Source organism: Apostichopus japonicus, chromosome 12 (genome assembly GCF_037975245.1).
Source record: "Apostichopus japonicus isolate 1M-3 chromosome 12, ASM3797524v1, whole genome shotgun sequence".
NCBI classification, from domain to species: domain Eukaryota; kingdom Metazoa; phylum Echinodermata; class Holothuroidea; order Aspidochirotida; family Stichopodidae; genus Apostichopus; species Apostichopus japonicus.
The window spans coordinates 17,660,609-17,682,575 of NC_092572.1; the positions used below are offsets into that span (position 1 = coordinate 17,660,609).

At 37.5% G+C, this 21,967-nt stretch overlaps 3 protein-coding genes across 4 annotated transcripts in view; all 3 read left to right on the forward strand.

Annotated features, from left to right (window-relative positions):
- LOC139977890 (uncharacterized) overlaps positions 1-21,967 on the forward strand; it is a 37,230-nt gene that overhangs the window by 9,560 nt on the left and 5,703 nt on the right. Inside the window, exon 1 of one of the 2 annotated variants that reach the window (XM_071987597.1) lies at positions 20,397-20,807. The exons of the other annotated variant lie outside the window; for it this stretch is intronic. Within the exon in view, the coding sequence (XP_071843698.1) occupies positions 20,654-20,807 (154 nt within the window). The 5' untranslated portion in view covers positions 20,397-20,653. Of the gene's footprint in view, positions 1-20,396; positions 20,808-21,967 lie in introns of those variants that run through there. 2 annotated transcript variants of the gene reach the window in all.
- Positions 235-5,981, forward strand: LOC139977893 (uncharacterized). Its single transcript, XM_071987600.1, has 5 exons — positions 235-684; positions 3,323-3,412; positions 3,583-3,711; positions 4,364-4,410; positions 4,869-5,981. The coding sequence occupies exons 1-5, from the start codon at positions 531-533 to the stop codon at positions 4,953-4,955; spliced, it is 507 nt and encodes a 168-aa protein (XP_071843701.1). The 5' UTR covers positions 235-530; the 3' UTR covers positions 4,956-5,981.
- LOC139977895 (uncharacterized) lies at positions 11,911-15,319 on the forward strand. Its single transcript, XM_071987603.1, has 4 exons — positions 11,911-12,383; positions 12,554-12,682; positions 13,337-13,383; positions 14,313-15,319. Exons 1-4 carry the CDS (start codon positions 12,302-12,304, stop codon positions 14,397-14,399), a joined length of 345 nt encoding a protein of 114 aa, XP_071843704.1. The 5' UTR covers positions 11,911-12,301; the 3' UTR covers positions 14,400-15,319.

Here is a 21,967-nt window from a genome sequence, read left to right on the forward strand (position 1 = left end):
GGTAATTATGGACAACTACTTAAAAAAGATTCGGTGTAATACTAAAGCTGAAAAACTGATATGTCAGTGACGTGCAATTAACTCAATGCAAACTGGGCTTGTCTAGTCAAAAGACTTGGAGCTATATATGAATACTTTAGCCAAATACACATAGGCCTACAGTACGTATACACAGATGTACTCCAGTTAAACCATGAACAAAGATTATATTGTTCTGCATTGAGGCCTACTGTAGGGTTGTGTTTTACTGCAGCTATATATATATGTACACATGGCATTAACAATTACAGTATTCAAGCTCAAATCATGCATTCCACGGTTATTCAGCATATATGATATTGTGTAAAATACGGAAGTTCCTAGTTCTATTTTGCTAGTAACTGTATACGATGTCAGCACCTAAAGTTGTTATTCATGTTTTACCAACGAGCCTTGAACAACTGCTATTAGCAATCGAACATATTTACTGTCGTCTTCATTAGTAAATTGTTGCTGAAGTTTCAATACTGCGACCTATAACAATTGTAGCAATGATGTCCATTCTCTTGCTGTTTCTGATGGCGTTTCCGATAACCAATGGTTTGCCTGCGTCACCGGTAATTAGTCATGTCTACGGGGTACACAGTCACGAGACATCTTCGACTATTAAAGATCAGCCAATGCCATGCGAGTACCACATTTCTGGTAAGTCTTTAATGCACGCTGTTAAACAAGCTTTACGCTATATTTTGCATAGGGTTGTAAAATAATTTCGTTCTCTTCTTATTATTAGGCATCTAGTATCAGGTTAATTTTCCCGTGTGTACAACTCCTTTTAAATGTCCAGTACTTAACCGTATAGTTTAATATGGACGAACAAAGTATGTTTTCAAACAAACATGAAAGTATCACCAAGTTGCATCGTTTACGACTTAGTTTGGGGTACCGGTAACTTTGGTCAAACAGAATTTGATTTTCAGGTAACTCGTCTCAATGACGTACATAAGGGGCGAAAGGTGGGGGTGATAGAGATTAGACTTATAATTAAAGACCACATTTGTAGCACTAATATGCCTCGCGAGAACGCGCTAATTCAGAGACCCTACCACCCACCCCTCGCTCACCCTCCTAGTCTTCCTAATGGGGGTCGCCGTCAACGACATCAGGCCCGAACGTTCTTCTTTATACATTCATTGACTTGCTTCTGCATGGCCCTTCCATTAAGGTTCATGCCGCTTTCCAAATCAGTGGTTGCATTGACACCGCCTCCTCTCTCTACTTTTAAAATCATAAACACCTTCACCGTTCATTGTCGTTCCTTTAATTATCAGTGCAGAATGGTACCTTCTTCGAAATAGAAGATCTTGTTAATTACTATCATAAGCTATACTACGAGAAGACCTACAATCCCTTAGAGCTATACTATGAATAACTACAAGCTCTATGAGCTACACTATGAGTACTATGAGTTATATTACGAGGAGCTACTAGCCCTATGAGCTATACTATGAGTATTTTGAGCTATACTATGAGAAGTTACAAGCCCGATGAGCTATACTATGAGTATGATGAGTTATATTATGAGTTCTATGAGCTATACTATGAATAGTTACAAGCCCTATGAGCTACAATATGAGTACTATGAGCTATACTATGAGAGGTTACAAGCCCGATGAGCTATACTATGAGTATTATGAGTTATATTATGAGTACTATGAGCTATACTATGAATAGCTACAATTCCTATGAGCTACACTATGAGTATTATGAGCTATATTATGAGCAGTTACAAGCCCTGTAAGCTACACTATGAGTATTATGAGTTATATTATGAGTACTATTAGCTGTACTATGATTAGTTGCAAACCATATGAGCTACACTATGAGTACTATGAGTTATATTATGAGCAGTTACAAGCCCGATGAGCTCTACTATGAGTATTACGAGTTATATTATGATTTCTTTGAGCTATAGTATGAAGAGCTACAAGTCCTATGAGCTACACTATGAGTACTATGAACTATATTATGAGCAGTTACAAGCCCTGTGAGCTATACTATGAGTATTATGAGTTATATTATGAGTACTATGCCATATGAGCAACACTTTGAGTACTCTGAGCTATATTAGGAGCAGTTACCAGCCCTATGAGCTGTACTATGAGTATCGTGAGTTATATTATTGGTACTTTGAGCTATACATGTGCTCTACAAGGAGCTTCACTATGAATACTATAAGATATTCCGAGAGTAGACCAAAAGCCCTATCAGTTATACTATGAGCTATATATGAGCTATACTATGAACTATACTATCAATACTATAAGATATACTATGAGTAGACCAACTATCCCTATGAGCGATAATATAAGATATACTATTAGATGAGTATTTACAAGCTCTACGAGATGTACTATGAGTACCATGAGCTATATACATGAACTTTACTATGAGTACTATGAGCTATACTATGAATAGTTACAAGCCATATGAGGTATAGTATAAACTACACTATAGATTAGGGTCTGCGTGTGAGTAGGAATACACCATATTTGATGCGATAGCGTACGAGGTCTAAAATAAAACGCTCAAGTTCAAGTTGCTATCAACTCTCCGGTAGATGGTTATACATTTGTTAGGCCATGGCATTTCTTTGTCTTTCTGGTCGTAATTCGCATCACGACGGCGGTGTGCGGCGGTTCACCAACTAAATCCAGCTGCAAAACTACAGGACTGAAGACGACACGACACAACTCGACTGTAGTTACGAGGAAAATCGTGGATATATAGTCGTGCATTGTGCGTGTGTGTTTAAGACTATAACTGATCATGACTTTGGTCAGTTTTATTTCGTATCGGCTTCAGTCTGGAACACTGAATAGCCTATATAGCGTTTTCGTCGAGACTGGTAGCCGTGCCGTGTGTACGGGTTCACAACTAAAACTATACACGTTTTACAAATATAGCCATTGGTTACAATGGTTATACATTTTTCACGAAAAATCTGGTCTGGTCGGATCGGGTCGGGTACAGTCGTACAGTCTGCGACGGACTGAAAACCGCCCAGTTTCAACAAATATAACCCATCAGTGGTTTAACAAATGAACATGTGACCTAAATGAGCTCCGTTCGTTAACAGCGGAACAGTCGTTGTGATTGCTCTTATACGTCGATCAGTGTTCCGAGGTCAGTTGTAAGTCCACCGGTGTTCACCGCGTTCCGCAAACTAAGGCACGACGGTCAAGTTGAGAATTCGGGCAGTGTATGGATGTCGAAAGGTTATATTTATGATAAACCAAGGCTGACTCCGCACTTTCTGATTTGTTTACTCTCTTTTTCCTAGGTCCTTGGATGGACCACTTCAACTTATCATTTACACCAAATCCACCAAAAGTAGAAAGTCTCATCAAAGTCGTTATCAATGTGGTGCTCCGTAAGTATACATAAAATTGATCATTATCTCATCATTATCTGTATCAGTTGATTCTTTCTCCCATTTAATTAAATTTGCAAGTTTGTTTAATCCGACCAGTGGTAGTCGGGCAGGTAATACGATAAGTAATTATTACTCACATTCAAATAATGTTTTGGGTACATTTGCAGCAAAGGACGTATGGTCAACCCGGGTATCTTTAAATGCTACATTGCAAGGCAGTGAACTAACTTTCAAACTGGACAGGACAGTATGTGATTTGGCCATGAGATATGATTGGTGCCCTGCTAAGAAAGGAGGTAAATATTGCGCTGACCAATTAACTTCACGTAACTGTTCAGAACATTGTGAACAAGTTTGTTTTTGCAATGTTGATAACATCTGCAGAGAAACGAAGGAATTTCTTATGAAATTATGTAATAGAAAATATTCCAAACTTGAACTTACATAATACACATTTTGGAGGTTCTCAGCCGCAATATAACCAACGATAAGTTAAAACTTGGCAGGAAACTGCACAATTTTCTTTTCTGCTATTCACACGATACAAACAGAAAACACAGTAACTACTGTAAATATTCAAGTTTTGTCCAGAGTAAAATTTGGATCGTGTTATAAATCAGTTGCATATGATTACAGAAAGAACTGGGGATACGTGTAACCCCATCAAATCCTCTAGTTTGATGCATTTGTTTGGATTACACATATCCTCAGTTCTTACTGTAAACCTAATAGCGCATGCTACGGATTTATCATATTTATCAGCATGATCCAGTATTTACTGTGGTACAAAACTCAGTGTGAATCTGTTTGCTTTTAAAAACCATAACGTTGCACGACCCTGAAATAAGGTCAACAGTTTCAGTACTGGGAATAGTAGTCTTCATACATATTGAATATAACTAGACAGTATACTTGAAAATAATATTGACCATTTATTCCGCTTTACAGATCACATTCACTTCGAGAAATTGTTTAACTGTACTTACCTTCCAAGGGTAAGTAAAATGTATTTTATCTGTAACTATAACGTGTTAGGTGATGCCATACAGGCATAGTAGGCCAGGCAAATTGAGCCATCATACCACCCCACCCCCCCCCCCTTCCTAAGTGTATATACATTGATGTATATTTATATAAAAGATTTGAAACTGTAGTATAAATATGAATAAATATATATATACCCCAGTAGTTCACCGCTATATAGGGATCATTGCATGGTTTACAATTGCGTGGGACAGTGTGGTGTCTGACTGGATATATACATACCCCAGTAGTTCACAGTTAATTAGGGATCGTGGAAAGAGCTAGGGAGATCAGTGCTATTAACAATAAGGTCATTTGGTCAAAATCGTTCCTACCAAACGTGTTCCTGCACATTTCAAGTTCTATGTTAGATTGTTGGCCGTTTCATGTTCTTCTTTTCTTTCTTTCCTTCTTTTTTCTTGTATAACAGGGGACATACTCTGTCGCCGTAGAGATGTTTATTCAAGATGACGAAAAAATTTTAACATTGGTCATGAATAATTGCACTCTTTACTGATGACCCATATGATCGAAACGTATTAACTGTAACAGTGTATAGCTAACAGAAAGGTAATTAGAAAATGACCTTATTTTTCTCAACTTTTCCAACGTTAGCTAGTCATTGTTACAACGGATTTCACCACCCATGCCCAAAATAAACAGAGCCTGGCTATTATGTCGGTCACATCGCGTTCCGCTTACTTGACCAGTTCCAATCTCTGAATGCAGATCGCAATGGTACCGTGATGAATAATAGTATTCGTTCGTTATTATCGAGGAAGAAATCTTATCAAGCATAACTTCGAAGTTTCAAGCCGTGCTCAATGTATTACATACAAATTTCACCAGGATGCTGTAGTTAACGTTCTTCTTTCATTAGTTAAAATAATTATATCTATGAGCTGTCCATTTAATTATTGCGAGACAAGTAACTGAGTTCGACATATTGTTGAGTGAAGTCCAGAAGGGAAGTAGTTTATCAAAAGCGTGTGATCATTTTTACGGTTGCATGGCGGTCCCTTCCTATAGCTAATATGTAGGATAAGCCACAGCTTTTATCCCACAAAGATGCAATGAATAACCAATACAAATGCAAACTCTTCTATGTACGATTCTAAAAGCTTCATTCAGGAATGTCACATGTTATAAGAAGTGCCCCTCAAAGCATTTTCCTTACTCTTTCATGGCACCCAGTATACCCACCAGTTTGTTCTTATTTAACTCTATTGGAGTGTTGATATCCAAAAGAAATTACACCTACATAAGCCAGTACTAGCTGCATATTAATACGTTTCCAAATAAGTATCTAAATATGTTAAGGATTTTAGTCGGGCCAAGCACACCCGGGTCTGGAGTTCCTTGCCATTCGAACCCGAGTTACACCAAATTATGAAGACGAACTCCGAGATAGGTATATTCCCGTAGGCGTATATCTGCAGTAAATATAAGCTGTTTTGCTAAGGTTATAAACAATGTAATTAAGAGATACTCAGACAGTTTTCATTCAATAAACAAAAGTAAGTTTCCAGATTTACTAACTCCGTTTAACCTTCTCTCTTCTCATCTCTCGCCCGTTTTATGACTTAACGTAAACAAACGTAACCCACATATGTATGTATGTATGCGTGTGTGTGTATGTATGTATGCGTGCGTGTATGTAAGTATGCGTGTATGTATGTATGTATGAATATAAGATCCTCCTGCAAGCAGGAACTCGCGAAGAAGCCCAATGCAAGGGCGGCGGAACCGGAGGGGCACCGGGGGCACGTCCCCCCCCCACTTTTCCTCAGGTTAAAAATGTGCCCTTTTTCTACATAAAAAATTCTAAATAGAAAAAGAGTTTACAAAGCGAAACCCACGTCGAATGAAATATTTCGGGAGGTTTTAAATGTTTACTACCATAGGCGTAGGAGCCCAATTTGATTTGGGGGGCTGTAATGACTTGCCCGAAAAATATCACCAAAAATTTTCTCGCGCTCCGCGCGCTTCAACATCTTAAATGTGCATATCGTATGGGCATGCGTCGGTTATTACATCGCATGCCAATAACATATATACAATCATTTGCCGTCTTATTACCCTTCCATTTTGGTTAGAATTATTCGGGAAGTCGTTACAATCAATAATTATCATAATAATATCAGTTTAACCATTGAAAAACACATAGCAAATTATTTTTCTTTCAGTAGTTGCCTGAAAAATTCTCAGCAGATTGCCCGAATTTTCACAAAAAAAATCGGTTGGGGCTGCAGCCCCCCCCCCCCCCCGCCTCCTACGCCTTTGTTTACTACCACAAGGCTTCTAAAATTCTGATGCCAACAAAATCATAATGCATTTCTAAAAATGCATTGCTATATTACATTGTGACTTTCTAATAAGCACAAGCCATTTATAGCCTACTATCAATAATGAGTGTAGTTTTAATATCCCATAACCTACCCCATTATTTCGTATTTTCACATATTTCATTTGCTTTCATGCATGTATCGATCGCGTACGTGTACAGGTACTTGCACTTTATAATGGTTTCACCTCATTTTCTACGAAATATCATAATCGAATTTCTGCAAAGTGCCTTCGACGTTGGAGCCGCCCCCCCCCCCCCGCAGAATAAAAGTGCCGCACTTGGTGACATGAACTTCAAAATTTAGTTCTAGCATATTGACGAATATCTAAAATTAACTGGAAAATGACATAACATAGAAACGTTGTGGTGGCACAGGGGGCACATGCCCCCCACTTTTTCTCAGGTTAAAAATGTGCCCTTTTTCTACATAAAAATTGAGGTGTCTCAAGTTAGCAAGAGGCCGGGGAACCAGAATGAACACTCGGGAAGGGCCGTTTCCAGCCATCTGAGGGGTTTGTAAAACCAAAAATTTTCTTGTACGCTCCGCGCGAACCGATGGTTGCGCTCCGCTCAAATAGTCGTGCATACAACTTTGCAAATCCTGGCTACGCCCCTGACTTTTAATGAATTTCTGTGGGTCAAACTCAAAGCTATTTCGAATGGAAAAAATTTGTAAGATATTGACAAGAAATAAACTCTAATTCGGAAGATTCCTACATTAGCAACTAGCATGATTTCACTTCATTTTGTCTCAAAAGAAAAGTTGTTCCTTGTTTCCCAATTTGCACATTGAATATTGCAGTGCTAGTATGCATATTTTCCTTGAGGGGGGGGGGGGGGGGTGGGGCGTTGTTGGAGTGATGTGTATACGCATATAAGATAATACAATAAGAGTTATAAAGGGTACTAAATAAAAGGCTGCATCAGTCCAATCGAATTTCTGCAAAGTGCCCTTTGATGTCGGTGCCCCCCCCCCCTTAGTTTAAAAGTGCTTCCGCCGCCCTTGCTCATTGGCTTATCGAAGCCGCAAGCTGAGCGAAGCCAGTCTCTTACATTCATATTTAACGTCCATGATTATGACTGATGAATTCTCAATTGTCAACAACTCTGTAACTGGACGACATACATTAGTTCCTTAAACAGTGTTCCTTATTATAGGCGGTTACAACTGTTGAATCTCACCACACTGGAGCTTAGGAGGTTACCTGGGGACTTGATTCAGGTTTTCAAGATTCTGTATGGTTTTGACAATTTATCCTTTACCGATTTTTTTATGTTTGCTAACAGTAGTTGTACCAGAGGTCACTGTCTTAAACTCCAAAAGTCACAAAGTAGGATTATTATTCGGCATTACTTTTTCTAATAGGTTTGTGAATGAGTGGAACGGTTTGCATGAGAAAGCTGTACTTGCAAGTAGTGTCAATGGGTTTAAGAATGCTTTGGAGAAGCACTTTCAGCATTGTAATCGGGTCTGAGTGTTTGTGTCTTCAGTTTTTTTCTCTCTCCTATAGGGTCCTTGATGGGGACTTGAGTGTCCCTCATGATCCCTTTTCCAACTAAACTAAACCAAACTAAACATTAATCTTGGAGTGACTCGAACCAGGACCTTTATGATTGGAAGGCACCGGCGATAACCACTGAGCTAACACTCCTAGAAGAATATGAAGACAAATGCTGTTATGTTTTTGTCATTCGTTCGATAAACGAGATGAAATAAAAAATTTAAAAGGAATTGTTGAACCGGTGATCAACTTATTAACAAAGTGATAACATTTTCAATACTTGCATATATGTTCGAGGTACCACAACACCTTTAGAATCGTATTGGAACTCTTGCCAATTCAAGAATGAAAGTCTCTCGCGTGTGCTCTCAAGATACCATCTTGTCACAAGTGGAGGGCTAAATTCAAAATTTCCCCTGACTGATATCAATATGGGACTGAAGGATCTTATAAAGGATGGGTGCCTCTCTATGGTCGTTGAATCTGACTCCCATGTAGAGGGGTTTGTGACTTATCCCACAGTAAACAAAAGAAGTGTAGACATCCAATCGTGAATTCTGAGTCATATTTAAACTACAAATTAAGTCTATATATTATAAACACAATGTTGTTCTAATTAATACCTGGTGTGAGTCCGAAAAGTAGGCCTGGGGTCGTACACCGGAAGCAGTGGTCTCATTCTCCCTAGTCTAAAAATAGAAATCTCCCACGATTGACGATTGTAGATGAGAGCATGGCAACCCCATCCCTTACCTCCAACCCCCTTTCCTTGCAAGACACTGAATTTAATACCATGGCACTATTCGACTAATTTCATTCGATTCGAGCTCTATTTTATATTCAAAAAGAAACAATTATAGATATCATACCGTTATAAAACAGAAAAGTGATTAAGGAAACTAAAAGACAACAAAATCTGAAAACGTGTTTCTACATAGCATATTATTAATTTAGGAACTATCTCAACATTAACGAGACTTGCACGTCTTCTTCCCCATAATACTACACTTATTTAAGTTATAATTCAGATAGGTTACAGGAAAAACACACCCAACCATTATTCTTGATCTTTGCGTTAGAAATCAATGTCAAGAATCTTAACTTCCAATAACAGCTAAGTAAAATGTTATCCACCTGAGAGATTTAATATAAATTCAGTCACATGTGCATCTTTTTATATGTTTTTGTCTTTTATTAATTACTACAATATTTAATTTCTGTAGTGGAAATGAGTTTTGCAAAAGCTGAATTTAATTTCAGCAATTTGAAGAGTGAAAGAAATAATATATAGCAGAAAGAGAGACAGAGTTGCGATACGGGCAGAAATGTACTTTGGCCGAGCGGGTTCGGAAGTTACCAATTTCCCACAACAATTGCCTTTGCTAGAAAGAGTGCAGCGTTTGACAGGAAAACCCAGCGTTTGTCACACCATAAAGCCCGCGTAATTTTGGTTAAAAAAAGGAACTTTCAAAGTAAAGGCACCATTTTTTTTTGGAGGGGGGGGGGGGAAGAGGAACTTTAAAGTTGTCAAGTTTTATGTCAATAACGAATATAGACGACCCGATTGCAAGAAGGAACCTCCGTGATGACATCATTATCCATTCGTCCATTGTTATTCATCCATTCGTCCATTGTTTTCACACTTACGCTGCTGTGTAAAATACGGAAGTTCCTTGTTCAACTTTGCTCTCTTCTTATTATTAGGCACAGAGTATCAGGTTAATTTTCCCGTGTACAACTCCTTTTAAATGTCCAGTACTTAACCGTATGGTTTAATATGGACGAACAAAGTATGTATTTAAACAAACATGTAAGTTTAACCAAGTTGCATCGTTTACGACTTAGTTTGGGGTACCAGTTACTTTGGTCAAACAGAATTTGATTTCCAGGTAACTTGTCTCAACGACGTACATAAGGGGCGGAAGGTGGGGGTGTTAGAGGTTAGACTTATAATTAAAGACCACATTTGTAGCACTAATCTGAATTGCGAGAACGCTCTATTTCAGAGACCCTACCACCCACCCTCGCTCGCCCTCCTAGTCTTCCTAATGGGGGTCTCCGTCAACGACATCAGGCCCGAACGTTCTTCTTTATACATTCATTGACTTGCCCTTGGCCCTTCCATAAAGGTTCATGCCGCTATCCAAGTCAGTGGTTGAATTGACACCGCCTCTTCTCTCTACTTTTCAAATCATAAACACCTTTACCGTTCATTGTCGTTCCTTTAATTATCAGTGCAGAATGGTACCTTCTTCAAAATAGAAGATCTTGTTAATTACTATCATAAGCTATACTATGAGAAGACCTACAATCCCTTAGAGCTATACTATGAATAACTACAAGCTCTATGAGCTACACTATGAGTACTATGAGTTATATTATGAGGAGCTACTAGCCCTATGAGCTATACTATGAGAAGTTACAAGCCCGATGAGCTGTACTATGAATATTATGAGTTATATTATGAGTACTATGAGCTATACTATGAATAGTTACAAGCCCTATGAGCTACACTATGAGTACTATGAGCTATATTATGAGCAGTTACCAGCCCTGTGAGCTATACTATGAGTATTATGTGTTATATTATGAGTACTAAGAGTTATACTATGAATTGTTACAAGCCATATGAGCTATACAATATGAGTATTATAAGCTATACTATGAGAAGTTACAAGCCCTGTGAGCTATACTATGAGTATTATGAGTTATATTATGAGTACTATGAGCTTTACTATGAACAGTTTCAAGCCATATGAGCTACACTATGAGTATTATGAGCTATACTATGAGAAGTTACAAGCCCGAAGAGCTCTACTATGAGTATTATGAGTTATACTATGAGTACTTTGAGCTATACATGAATTATACAATGAGCTTAACTATGAAAACTATAAGATATTCCGAGAGTAGACCAAAAGCCCTATCAGCTATACGATGAGCTATATATGAGCTATACTATGAGCTATACTATCAATACTATAAGATATACTATGAGTAGACCAACAAGCACTATGAGCGATACTATAAGATATACTATGAGATGAGTAGTTACAAGCCCTACGAGATGTACTATGAGTACTATGAGCTATATACATGAAATTTACTATGAGTACTATGAGCTATACCATAAATAGTTACAAGCCATATGAGGTATAGTATAAACTACACTATAGAGTAGGGTCTGCGTGTGAGTACGAATACACCATATTTGATGCGATAGCGTACGAGGTCTAAATAAAACGCTCAAGTTCAAGTTGCTATCAACTCTCCGGTAGATGGTTATACATTTGTTAGGCCATGGCATTTCTTTGTCTTTTTGGTCGAAATTCGCATCACGACGGCAGTGTGCTTTGGTTCATCAACTAAATCAAGCCGCAAAACTACACGACTGAACACGACACGACACAACTCGACTGTAGTTACGAGGAAAATCGTAGATATATAGTCGTGCATTGTGCGTGTGTGTTTAAGACTATAACTGATCATGACTTTGGTCAGTTTTATTTCGTATCGGCTTCAGTCTGGAACACTGAATAGCCTATATAGCGTTTTTGTCGAGACTGGTAGCCGTGCCGTGTGTACGGGTTCACAACTAAAACTATACACGTTTTAAAAATGTAGCCATTGGTTACAACGGTTATACATTTTTCACGAAAAATCGGGTCTGGTCGGATTGGGTCGGGTACAGTCGTACAGTCTGCGACGGACTGAAAACCGCCCAGTTTCAACAAATATAACCCATCAGTGGTTTGACAAATGTACATGTGACCTAAATGAGCTCCGGTCGTTAACAGCGGAACAGTCGTTGTGATTGCTCTTATACGTCGATCAGTGTTCCGAGGTCAGTTGTAAGTCCACCGGTGTTCACCGCGTTCCGCAAACTAAGGCACGACGGTCTAGTTGAGAATTCGGGCAGTGTATGGATGTCGAAACGAAAGGTTATATTTATGATAAACCAAGGCTGACTCCGCACATTCTGATTTGTTTACTCTCTTTTTCCTAGGTCCTTGGATGGACCACTTCAACTTATCATTTACACCAAATCCACCAAAAGTAGAAAGTCTCATCAAAGTCGTTATCAATGTGGTGCTCCGTAAGTATACATAAAATTGATCATTATCTCATCATTATCTGTATCAGTTGATTCTTTCTCCCATTTATTTAAATTTGCAAGTTTGTTTAATCCGACCAGTGGTAGTCGGGTAGGTAATACGATAAGTAAGTATTACAAACATTCAAATAATGTTTTGGGTACATTTGCAGCAAAGGACGTATGGTCAACCCGGGTATCTTTAAATGCTACATTGCAAGGCAGTGAACTAACTTTCAAACTGGACAGGACAGTATGTGATTTGGCCAGGAGACATGATTGGTGCCCTGCTAAGAAAGGAGGTAAATATTGCGCTGACCAATTAACTTCACGTAAATGTTCAGAACATTGTGAACAAGTTTGTTTTTGCAATCATTGATAACATCTGCAGAGAAACGAAGGAATTTCTTATGAAATTATGTAATAGAAAATATTCCAATCTTGAACTTACATAATACACATTTTGGAGGTTCTCAGCCGCAATATATCCAACGATAAGTTCAAACTTGGCAGGAAAGTGCACAATTTTCTTTTCTGCTATTCACACGATACAAACAGAAAACACAGTAACTACTGTAAATATTCAAGTTTTGTACAAGAGTAAAATTTGGATCGTGTTATTAATCAGTTGCATATGATTACAGAAAGAACTGGGGATACGTGTAACCCCATCAAATCCTCTAGTTTGATGCATTTGTTTGGATTACACATATCCTCAGTTCTTACTGTAAACCTAATAGCGCATGCTACGGATTTATCATATTTATCAGCATGATCCAGTATTTACTGTGGTACAAAACTCAGTGTGAATCTGTTTGCTTTTAAAAACCATAACGTTGCACGACCCTGAAATAAGGTCAACAGTTTCAGTACTGGGAATAGTAGTCTTCATACATATTGAATATAACTAGACAGTATACTTGAAAATAATATTGACCATTTATTCCGCTTTACAGATCACATTCACTTCGAGAAATTGTTTAACTGTACTTACCTTCCAAGGGTAAGTAAAATGTATTTTATCTGTAACTAACGTGCTAGGTGATGCCATATAGGCAAATTAGGCCACCCCCCCCTTTCCTAATTGTATATACATATACGTATATTAATATAGTAGAATTGAAACTGTAGTATAAATATAAATAAATATTTATATATATATATATATATATATATGTGTGTGTGTGTGTGTATTTACGATTTTCATATATATATATATATATATATATATATATATATATATATATATATATGAAAATCGTAAATAAATATATGTATATATATATATACACACATATATATTTATAAATATGTATATATAAATATATATATAGATATATATATGTTATTTATATATATATATATATATATATATATATATATATATATATGTATGTTATTTATATCTTGATGGTTTCAATTATCTTTTCTATGATACTGTTATGACATATGTAGTTATTACGCTGGACTACGTGGTTTATGCAAACCTTCTGCATGCCTATTGCACCATTAAACGTTTCACTACACGTAGTCTCTCTTTCCCTGCCTCGGTCCCTGGTGTAATAAAAGCACACTAACTGGTTGTTTTATGTGTTTCTCCAAAGTATACTTATTCTACTTCAAAATTGGGACTCATATCAATATGAATGCACGGCTGTTATTAGTATTATTGTTAACTTCACATTCTCTTGGTTAAACAAGAAGTTTGTTTTGTTTGGTCTCTGACTGGACATTTTACATACCCCAGTGATTCACAGTAATATTTGATAATCGTGGTAAGAGCTGGGGAGATCAGGGCTATTAACAATAAGGTCATTAGGTCGAAAATCGTTCTTACAAAACGTGTTCCTGCATATTTCAAGTTCTATGTTAGATTGTTGGATGTTTCATGTTCTTCTTTTCTTTCTTTCCTTCTTTTTACTTGTATAACAGGGGACATACTCTATTGCCGCAGAATTTTTTATTCAAGATGACGAAAAAATTATCACAATGGTCACGAATAATTGCACTTTTTACTGATTACCCATATGGTCGAAACGTATTAACTGTAACAGTTTATAGCTAACAGAAAGGTAATTAGAAAATGACCTTATTTTTCTCGACTTTTCCAACGTTAACTTGTCATTGTTAGAACGGATTTCACCACCCACGCTTGATCAGTTCCAATGTCTATCTGCAGATCGCAATGGTACCGTGATGACTAATAGTATTCGTTCGTAATCATTGAGGAAGAGATCATATAAAGCATAACTTTGAAATTTCAAGCCGTGCTCAATGTAGAAATTAAATACAAATTTCACCAGGATGCTCTAGTAAACGTTCTTCTTTCATTACTTAAAAATAATTATATCTATGAGCTGTCCTTTTAGTTATAGCGAGACAAGTAACTGAGTTCACATATTCCTATAGCTAAAATCTAGGATAAGCCACAGCTTTTATCCCATAAAGATTCAATGGATAACCAATACAAATGCAAGCTCTTCTATGTACGATTCTAAAAGCTTCATTCAGGAATGTCACGTTTTATAAGAAGAGCCCCTCAAAGCATTTTCACTACTCCTTCATGGCACCCAGTATACCCACCAGTTTGTTCTTACTTAACTCTATTGGAGTGTGGATATCCAAAAGATATTACACTTACATAAGCCAGTACTAGCTGCATATTAATACGTTTCTAAATAAGTATCTAAATATGTAAAGGATTTTAGTCGGGCCAAGCACACCCGGGTCAGGAGTTCCTTGTCATTCGAACCCGAGTTACACCAAATTATGAAGACGAACTCCGAGATAGGTATATTCCATAGGCGTATATCAGCAGTAAATATAAGCTGTTTTGCTAAGGTAATAAAGAATGTAATTAATAGATACTCAGACAGTTTGATTTAATAAACAAAAGTAAATTTCCAGATTTACTAACTCCGTTTAACCTTCTCTCTTCTCATCTCTCACCCGTTTCATTACTTAACGTAAACTAACGTAACCCACATATGTATGTATACATGTGTGTATGTATGTATGTATTTAAGATCCTCCTGCAAGCAGGAACTCGCGAAGAAGCCGTCATTGGCTTATCAAAGCCGCAAGCTGACCGAAGTCAGTCTCTTACATTCATATTTAACTTCCATGATTATGATTTGTCAATTGTCAACAACTCTGTAACTGGACGACATACATTAATCTTGGAGTGTCCCGAACCGGGGACTTAATGATTGAAAGGCACCGGCGTTAACCACTGCGCTAACACTCCTAGAAGAATAGGAGGTTCATACTGTTATGTTTTGTCATTCATTCGATAAACGAGATGAAATAAAAAATAAAAAAAAAACAATTGTTGAACCGGTGATCAACTTATTAACAAAGTGATAACATTTTCAATACTTACATCTATGTTCGCGGTACCAAAACATCTTTAGAATCGTATTGGAACTCTTGACAATCCAAGAATGAAAGTCTGTCGTGGGTGCTCTCAACTTAAAGGTGGAGGGGCTAAATTCAAAATTCCCCTGACTGATATAAATATGAGACTGGAAGATCTTATAAAAGATGGGTGCTCCCCTACGGTCGTTGAAGCCGTAGAGGGGTTTGTGACTCATCCTACAGTAAACAAAAGACGTGTAGAAACAACCAATCGTGCATTCTGAGTCATATATATACTTCAAGGTTGGCCTTTACATTCTAAAGACAATGTTGTCCTAATAAATACCTCATGTGAGTCCGACAAATAGAACTGGGGTTGTACACCGGAAGCAGTGGTCTCATTCTCCCTAGTCTAAAAATAGAAATCTCCCATGATTGACGATTGTAGATGAGAGCATGGCAACCCCATCCCTTACGTCCAACCCCCTTTCCGTCCAAGCCACTGAATTCAATACCATGGCACTATTTCGACTAATTTCATTCGATGCGAGCTCGATTTTATTTTCAAAAGAAACAATAATAGATATCATACCGTTATAAAACAGAAAAGTGATTAGGGAACTAAAAGACTACAATATCTGAAAACGTGTTTCTAAATAGTATATTATTAATTCAGTAAATATCTCAACATTAACGAGACTTACACGTCTCTTTCCCCATAATGCTACACTTATGTAAGTTATAATTCAGTTACAGGAAACACACACCCAACCATCACTCATGATCTTTTTCTTGAGCGTTTGTCACGACATAAAGCCCCCGTTTTTTTTTGAGGGGGGGGGGGGGTATAAAAGAGAAACTTTCACTTGGTGTTCATTGAAAAGGATTCAAACCACATTTGGTTGTCAGCAGTTGTCATACAGACTTCATGACTGTGTGTAGTTTTCTATCTTCCTTATTATCGTAGTGATTCCAAAGCTATATCGTTGAGCAAGTGGAGTCATTGAATAGGGGAAAAGGTTAAAAGATCTAGAAGGAGATTATATTGTTCTTCATGACATAAGAGTAGGTTCTTCCCGTTTTATGAATAATAGTTTCATCTAGTTTTGCACGCACTTTTGCCAAAGTAGAATCCCTTTGTTGTTTTTCCTTAAGGATATCCGAAGTGACTATCCCTGGCATTGGATCTTTATAACCTTTAGTGGTTGAAAAGCCTTCCGTTTGCTTACTTCATAGTGCGTTTGTACTGCACCAACGACTTCTGGGGAATCTACTGGATTCGCAGACAAATTAGGAGCTTTTCAATTTGGATCAAGTTGCCTATGGCGGGCCATCAATCTCAAATCGTGTGGAATCGACTTATACCGATTTAAATCGACAAATACCAATTTCCTTCGACTTATACCATTTTCCAGCAGCTTAAATTGACTTCTACCGAATTAAAATGACATATACCAGTTTAATTCGACATATCATCGATTTAAATCGAAATATACCAATTTAAATCGACATATACCAGTTTAAATCGATGATATGTCAATTTAAATCGGTATATGTCGATTTATCACCAGGCTGTGTTCATCCACTCTTGGATGTAGCCCTCCTCATGATTTTTCCAAGTTTCTCTGTCCATAGCAAGTCTATTCCATGTGTTTGCCGATGTATGTTGTTATGTCGTCCCGCCACCTACGTTTCTGTCTGCCTCTACCTCTCTTTACGTATCTGGGTTGCCATTCTGTCAATCTTTTGGTCCATCTATAGTCCGCAATTCTCATCAGATGTCCTGTCTTTCTCCGTTTTGCTTCCTTAATCTTAAGAATGATGTCTTTTACTTGTGTTTGTTTCCTGATTTTTGAGTTCTTGACTTTGTCCCTTATTGTTATGTTGCGCATTCTACTCTCCATCGCTCGTTGGGGAACTAAGAGTTTCTGCTCAAGCTGCTTGGTTGTGGTCCATGTTTCAGCACCATAGGCCATTGTTGGAATGACACATTGGTTGTAAATTCTCCTTTTTATGCACATTGGTAAGTTGGGGTCGCACAGAATATCCTTGTATCTACCGAAACAACTCTACCCTGCCTTTATCCTGATCAGAACTTCTTCTTTGGTGTGTTCCCCTAGCATTATAGTTTGATCAAGGTATTTATACCTGTCCATCTTATCGATTTTCTCCTTTTCCACCATTACGGTTTCGTCTGACTGGTAGTTGGTGATGTATTTTGTGTTTACCTTATGGATCTTTAAACCAATCTTTTTGCTTTCTATGTTGAGGTTGTTCAGATGAACTTTCATGTCTTTCACTGATGTAGTGATGAGTGCTACATCATCTGCAAATCGCAGGTCGGTTAGCCGTTCCCCATCTACATTGAGGCCTCTTTGCCGTAGATTCAATTTCCTGAAGATTTCTTCCATGGCAGTGGTAAAAACCTTGGGTGATAAGGTGTCTCCCTGGCGCACCCCTCTTTCAATCCTGATGACGTTTGAGATATCATTTTCAATATGTATCCTAGCTGTATCCTAGCTGTGGCATAAGTGTATATATCCTCTAGCAGTTGGACATATCCCTCATTTATTCCAACTTTGCGCAGTGCTGCGAATAGGTCTTTGTGTTCCACTGAGTCAAACGCCTGTTCGTAATCAATATATCCCACGTACAGCTTCAGGTTGTATTCATTTGCCTTCTCAATGACTTGATTTAGGGCATGAAGATTATCTACTGTTGAATACTTTCTTCTGAAGCCAGCCTGCTCTCTTGGTTGGTTTTCGTCAAGTAGGCCTTTGATCCTATTTTGTATTATCATAGTAAAGATCTTGTTTATATGGGAAAACAAGCTGATTGGTCTGTAGTTTTTTTATGTCTGACTTATCACCTTTTTCTTAATAGGAGTTAAATTTTAGCCTCCTTCCAACACTCCGGAATCTTTCTTTTGTCCAGTATTTGATTGTAAAGTTTGGTTAGCTCCATTAAAATTTCATTGCCACCAGTCTTTTTTATGTCACTAGTGTTTTCATCTGTTCCCGGAGCTTTGTTGTCTTTCATTCCTTTAACAGCTACTTCTACCAATCTCTCTGTTATTTTTGGTAGGGCTGACTGGTCTGTTGACAATATATTTGGCCTGGTGTCTGTGCTCTTTGAACTTTAGGGTTCCGGATAGAAGTCAGAACAGACATCTAGAATTTCTTGTCTATCATTTGTAATTGTGCCATCTTTTTGTTTCATCTGATACATTCTGGTTTTTTCCGATTCAGTTTATTGATATGTTGTGCTCCTCTTCCACTTCTAAGAATAGACTCAATCTTTTCTTTCCTTTTCCTCCTACTCCTTTGTCTCCTCTTCTTTCGCACTGTTTTCACGAGCTCGGCATATTCAATCTTCTGAAACTTGGTTTTGTCCTATATTTCCCTGAACTCTTTCCTCTTTCTGTCCAGATCTTCAATCACATTGTCCTCCTTGGTGGTTTCCTTCTACTTTTCATGTGGAGCAATTTCTGCTGCAACTCCCACCACTGTATTAGAGATGATTTTATAGCTTTCATCTAGCCCAGTGTTTTCTATATCAAGAGATTCAAAGCGATTTCTGAGTTCAAGCTGGAAATCCTGGCTTGTTGGATAGTTACTTACCGCCACCAAATAATCTGTTTACGATATAGTTTGATATATGTTAATTTATGCATACCTTAATTTGAATGGTATGATTTGTGTTATGTAACGTCTACCAAGGTTTCTTGGAAAACGTTTCTGTTAATAACTCACAATACATTACGTTCACCGTTTAGACGGATCAATGGCGTTATAGTGTTTTGTCACTGAAGTTTTCATATAAGTTTTGTTAGGTTGTCCCGGGACCGACACAACAGCTTTTCTCTCTCAGTCGTAAGATGTTAATCCTTTTTCTCTTTTTTAATGAACTTAAGTCTGGCCGGTTTGTTGTTGAGATGTATATTGGCCCTGACCATTCTGTGGTCACTTACAATGTCCACTTTAGTGATGACTTGTCGATTTATACCAGTTTAAATCGATGATTTGTCAAATTGAATCTGTATAGAGCCCTATGTCATTTTAAATGGACATATACCAATTTAAATCGATGATATGTAAAATAAATCGGTATATGTCAATTTCATACAACATCTACCAGTTTATATCGATGATATGTCGAATTAAATCGGTAAAAGTCAATTTCCTTGGACTTACACCAGTTTCAAGCAACACAAATTGATATATACCTATTTAAATCGACATTTCATCGATTTAGCTCATTAACATATTCCAAATTTCGGTGATGATTGACATGTGAAGATACATCACCTGACAAGGAGGTGAAATAATTTAAATAGCTCCAAATTTACCAAGCTAGCAATGGTGTTCATCATGATTACGTCAATGGTAATTATGGACAACTACTTAAAAAAGATTCGGTTTAATACTAAAGCTAAAACTGGTATTTCAATGACGTGCAATTAACTCAATGCAAACTGGGCTTGTCTAGTCAAAAGACTTGGAGCTATATATGAATACTTTAGCCAAATACACATAGGCCTACAGTACGTATACACAGATGTACTCCAGTTAAACCATGAACAAAGATTATATTGTTCTGCATTGAGGTCTACTGTAGGGTTGTGTTTTACTGCAGCTATATATATATATATATACCCATGGCATTAACAATTACAGTATTCAAGCTCAAATCATGCATTCCACGGTTATTCAGCATATATGATATTGTGTAAAATACGGAAGTTCCTAGTTCTATTTTGCTAGTAACTGTGTTCGATGTCACCACCTAAGATTGTTATTCATGTTTTACCAACGAGCCTTGAATAATTGCTATTACCAGTCGAACATATTTACTGTCGTCTTCATTAGTAAATTGTTGCTGAAGTTTCGATACTGCGACCAATAACAATTGTAGCAATGATGTCCATTCTCTTGCTGTTTCTGATGGCGTTTCCGATAACAAATGGTTTGCCTGCGTCACCGGTAATTAGTCATGTCTACGGGGTACACAGTCACGAGACATCTTCGACTATTAAAGATCAGCCAATGCCATGCGAGTACCACATTTCTGGTAAGTCTTTAATGCACGCTGTTAAACAAGCTTTACGCTATATTTTGCATAGGGTTGTAAAATAATTTCGTTCTCTTCTTATTATTAGGCATCTAGTATCAGGTTAATTTTCCCGTGGGTACAACTCCTTTTAAATGTCCAGTACTTAACCGTATGGTTTAATATGGACGAACAAAGTATGTATTCAAACAAACATGTAAGTATCACCAAGTTGCATCGTTTACGACTTAGTTTGGGGTACCAGTAACTTTGGTCAAACAGAATTTGATTTTCAGGTAACTCGTCTCAACGACGTACATAAGGGGCGAAAGGTGGGGGTGATAGAGATTAGACTTATAATTAAAGACCACATTTGTAGCACTAATATGCCTCGCGAGAACGCACTATTTCAGAGACCCTACCACCCACCCCTCGCTCACCCTCCTAGTCTTCCTAATGGGGGTCGCCGTCAACGACATCAGGCCCTAACGTTCTTCTTTACATTCATTGACTTGATTCTGCATGGCCCTTCCATAAAGGTTCATGCCGCTTTCCAAATCAGTGGTTGCATTGACACCGCCTCCTCTCTCTACTTTTAAAATCATAAACACCTTCACCGTTCATTGTCGTTTCTTTAATTATCAGTGCAGAATGGTACCTTCTTCGAAATAGAATATCTTGTTAATTACTATCATAAGCTATACTACGAGAAGACCTACAATCCCTTAGAGCTATACTATGAATAACTACAAGCTCTATGAGCTACACTATGAGTACTATGAGTTATATTACGAGGAGCTACTAGCCCTATGAGCTATACTATGAGTATTTTGAGCTATACTATGAGAAGTTACAAGCCCGATGAGCTATACTATGAGTATGATGAGTTATATTATGAGTTCTATGAGCTATACTATGAATAGTTACAAGCCCTATGAGCTACAATATGAGTACTATGAGCTATATTATGAGCAGTTACAAGCCCTGTAAGCTACACTATGAGTATTATGAGTTATATTATGAGTACTATGAGCTGTACTATGATTAGTTGCAAACCATATGAGCTACACTATGAGTACTATGAGTTATATTATGAGCAGTTACAAGCCCGATGAGCTGTACTATGAGTATTACGAGTTATATTATGATTTCTTTGAGCTATAGTATGAAGAGCTACAAGT

Coding starts and splice junctions, on each gene's coding strand:
- LOC139977895 (XM_071987603.1), top strand. CDS start 12,302: ATGGACCACTTCAACTTATCATTTACACCAAATCCACCAAAAGTAGAA. Junction 12,683..13,336: donor GTGCCCTGCTAAGAAAGGAG/GTAAATATTGCG, acceptor TCCGCTTTACAG/ATCACATTCACTTCGAGAAA. Junction 13,384..14,312: donor ACTGTACTTACCTTCCAAGG/GTAAGTAAAATG, acceptor CTTGTATAACAG/GGGACATACTCTATTGCCGC.
- LOC139977893 (XM_071987600.1), top strand. CDS start 531: ATGATGTCCATTCTCTTGCTGTTTCTGATGGCGTTTCCGATAACCAAT. Junction 3,413..3,582: donor CGTTATCAATGTGGTGCTCC/GTAAGTATACAT, acceptor GTACATTTGCAG/CAAAGGACGTATGGTCAACC. Junction 3,712..4,363: donor GTGCCCTGCTAAGAAAGGAG/GTAAATATTGCG, acceptor TCCGCTTTACAG/ATCACATTCACTTCGAGAAA.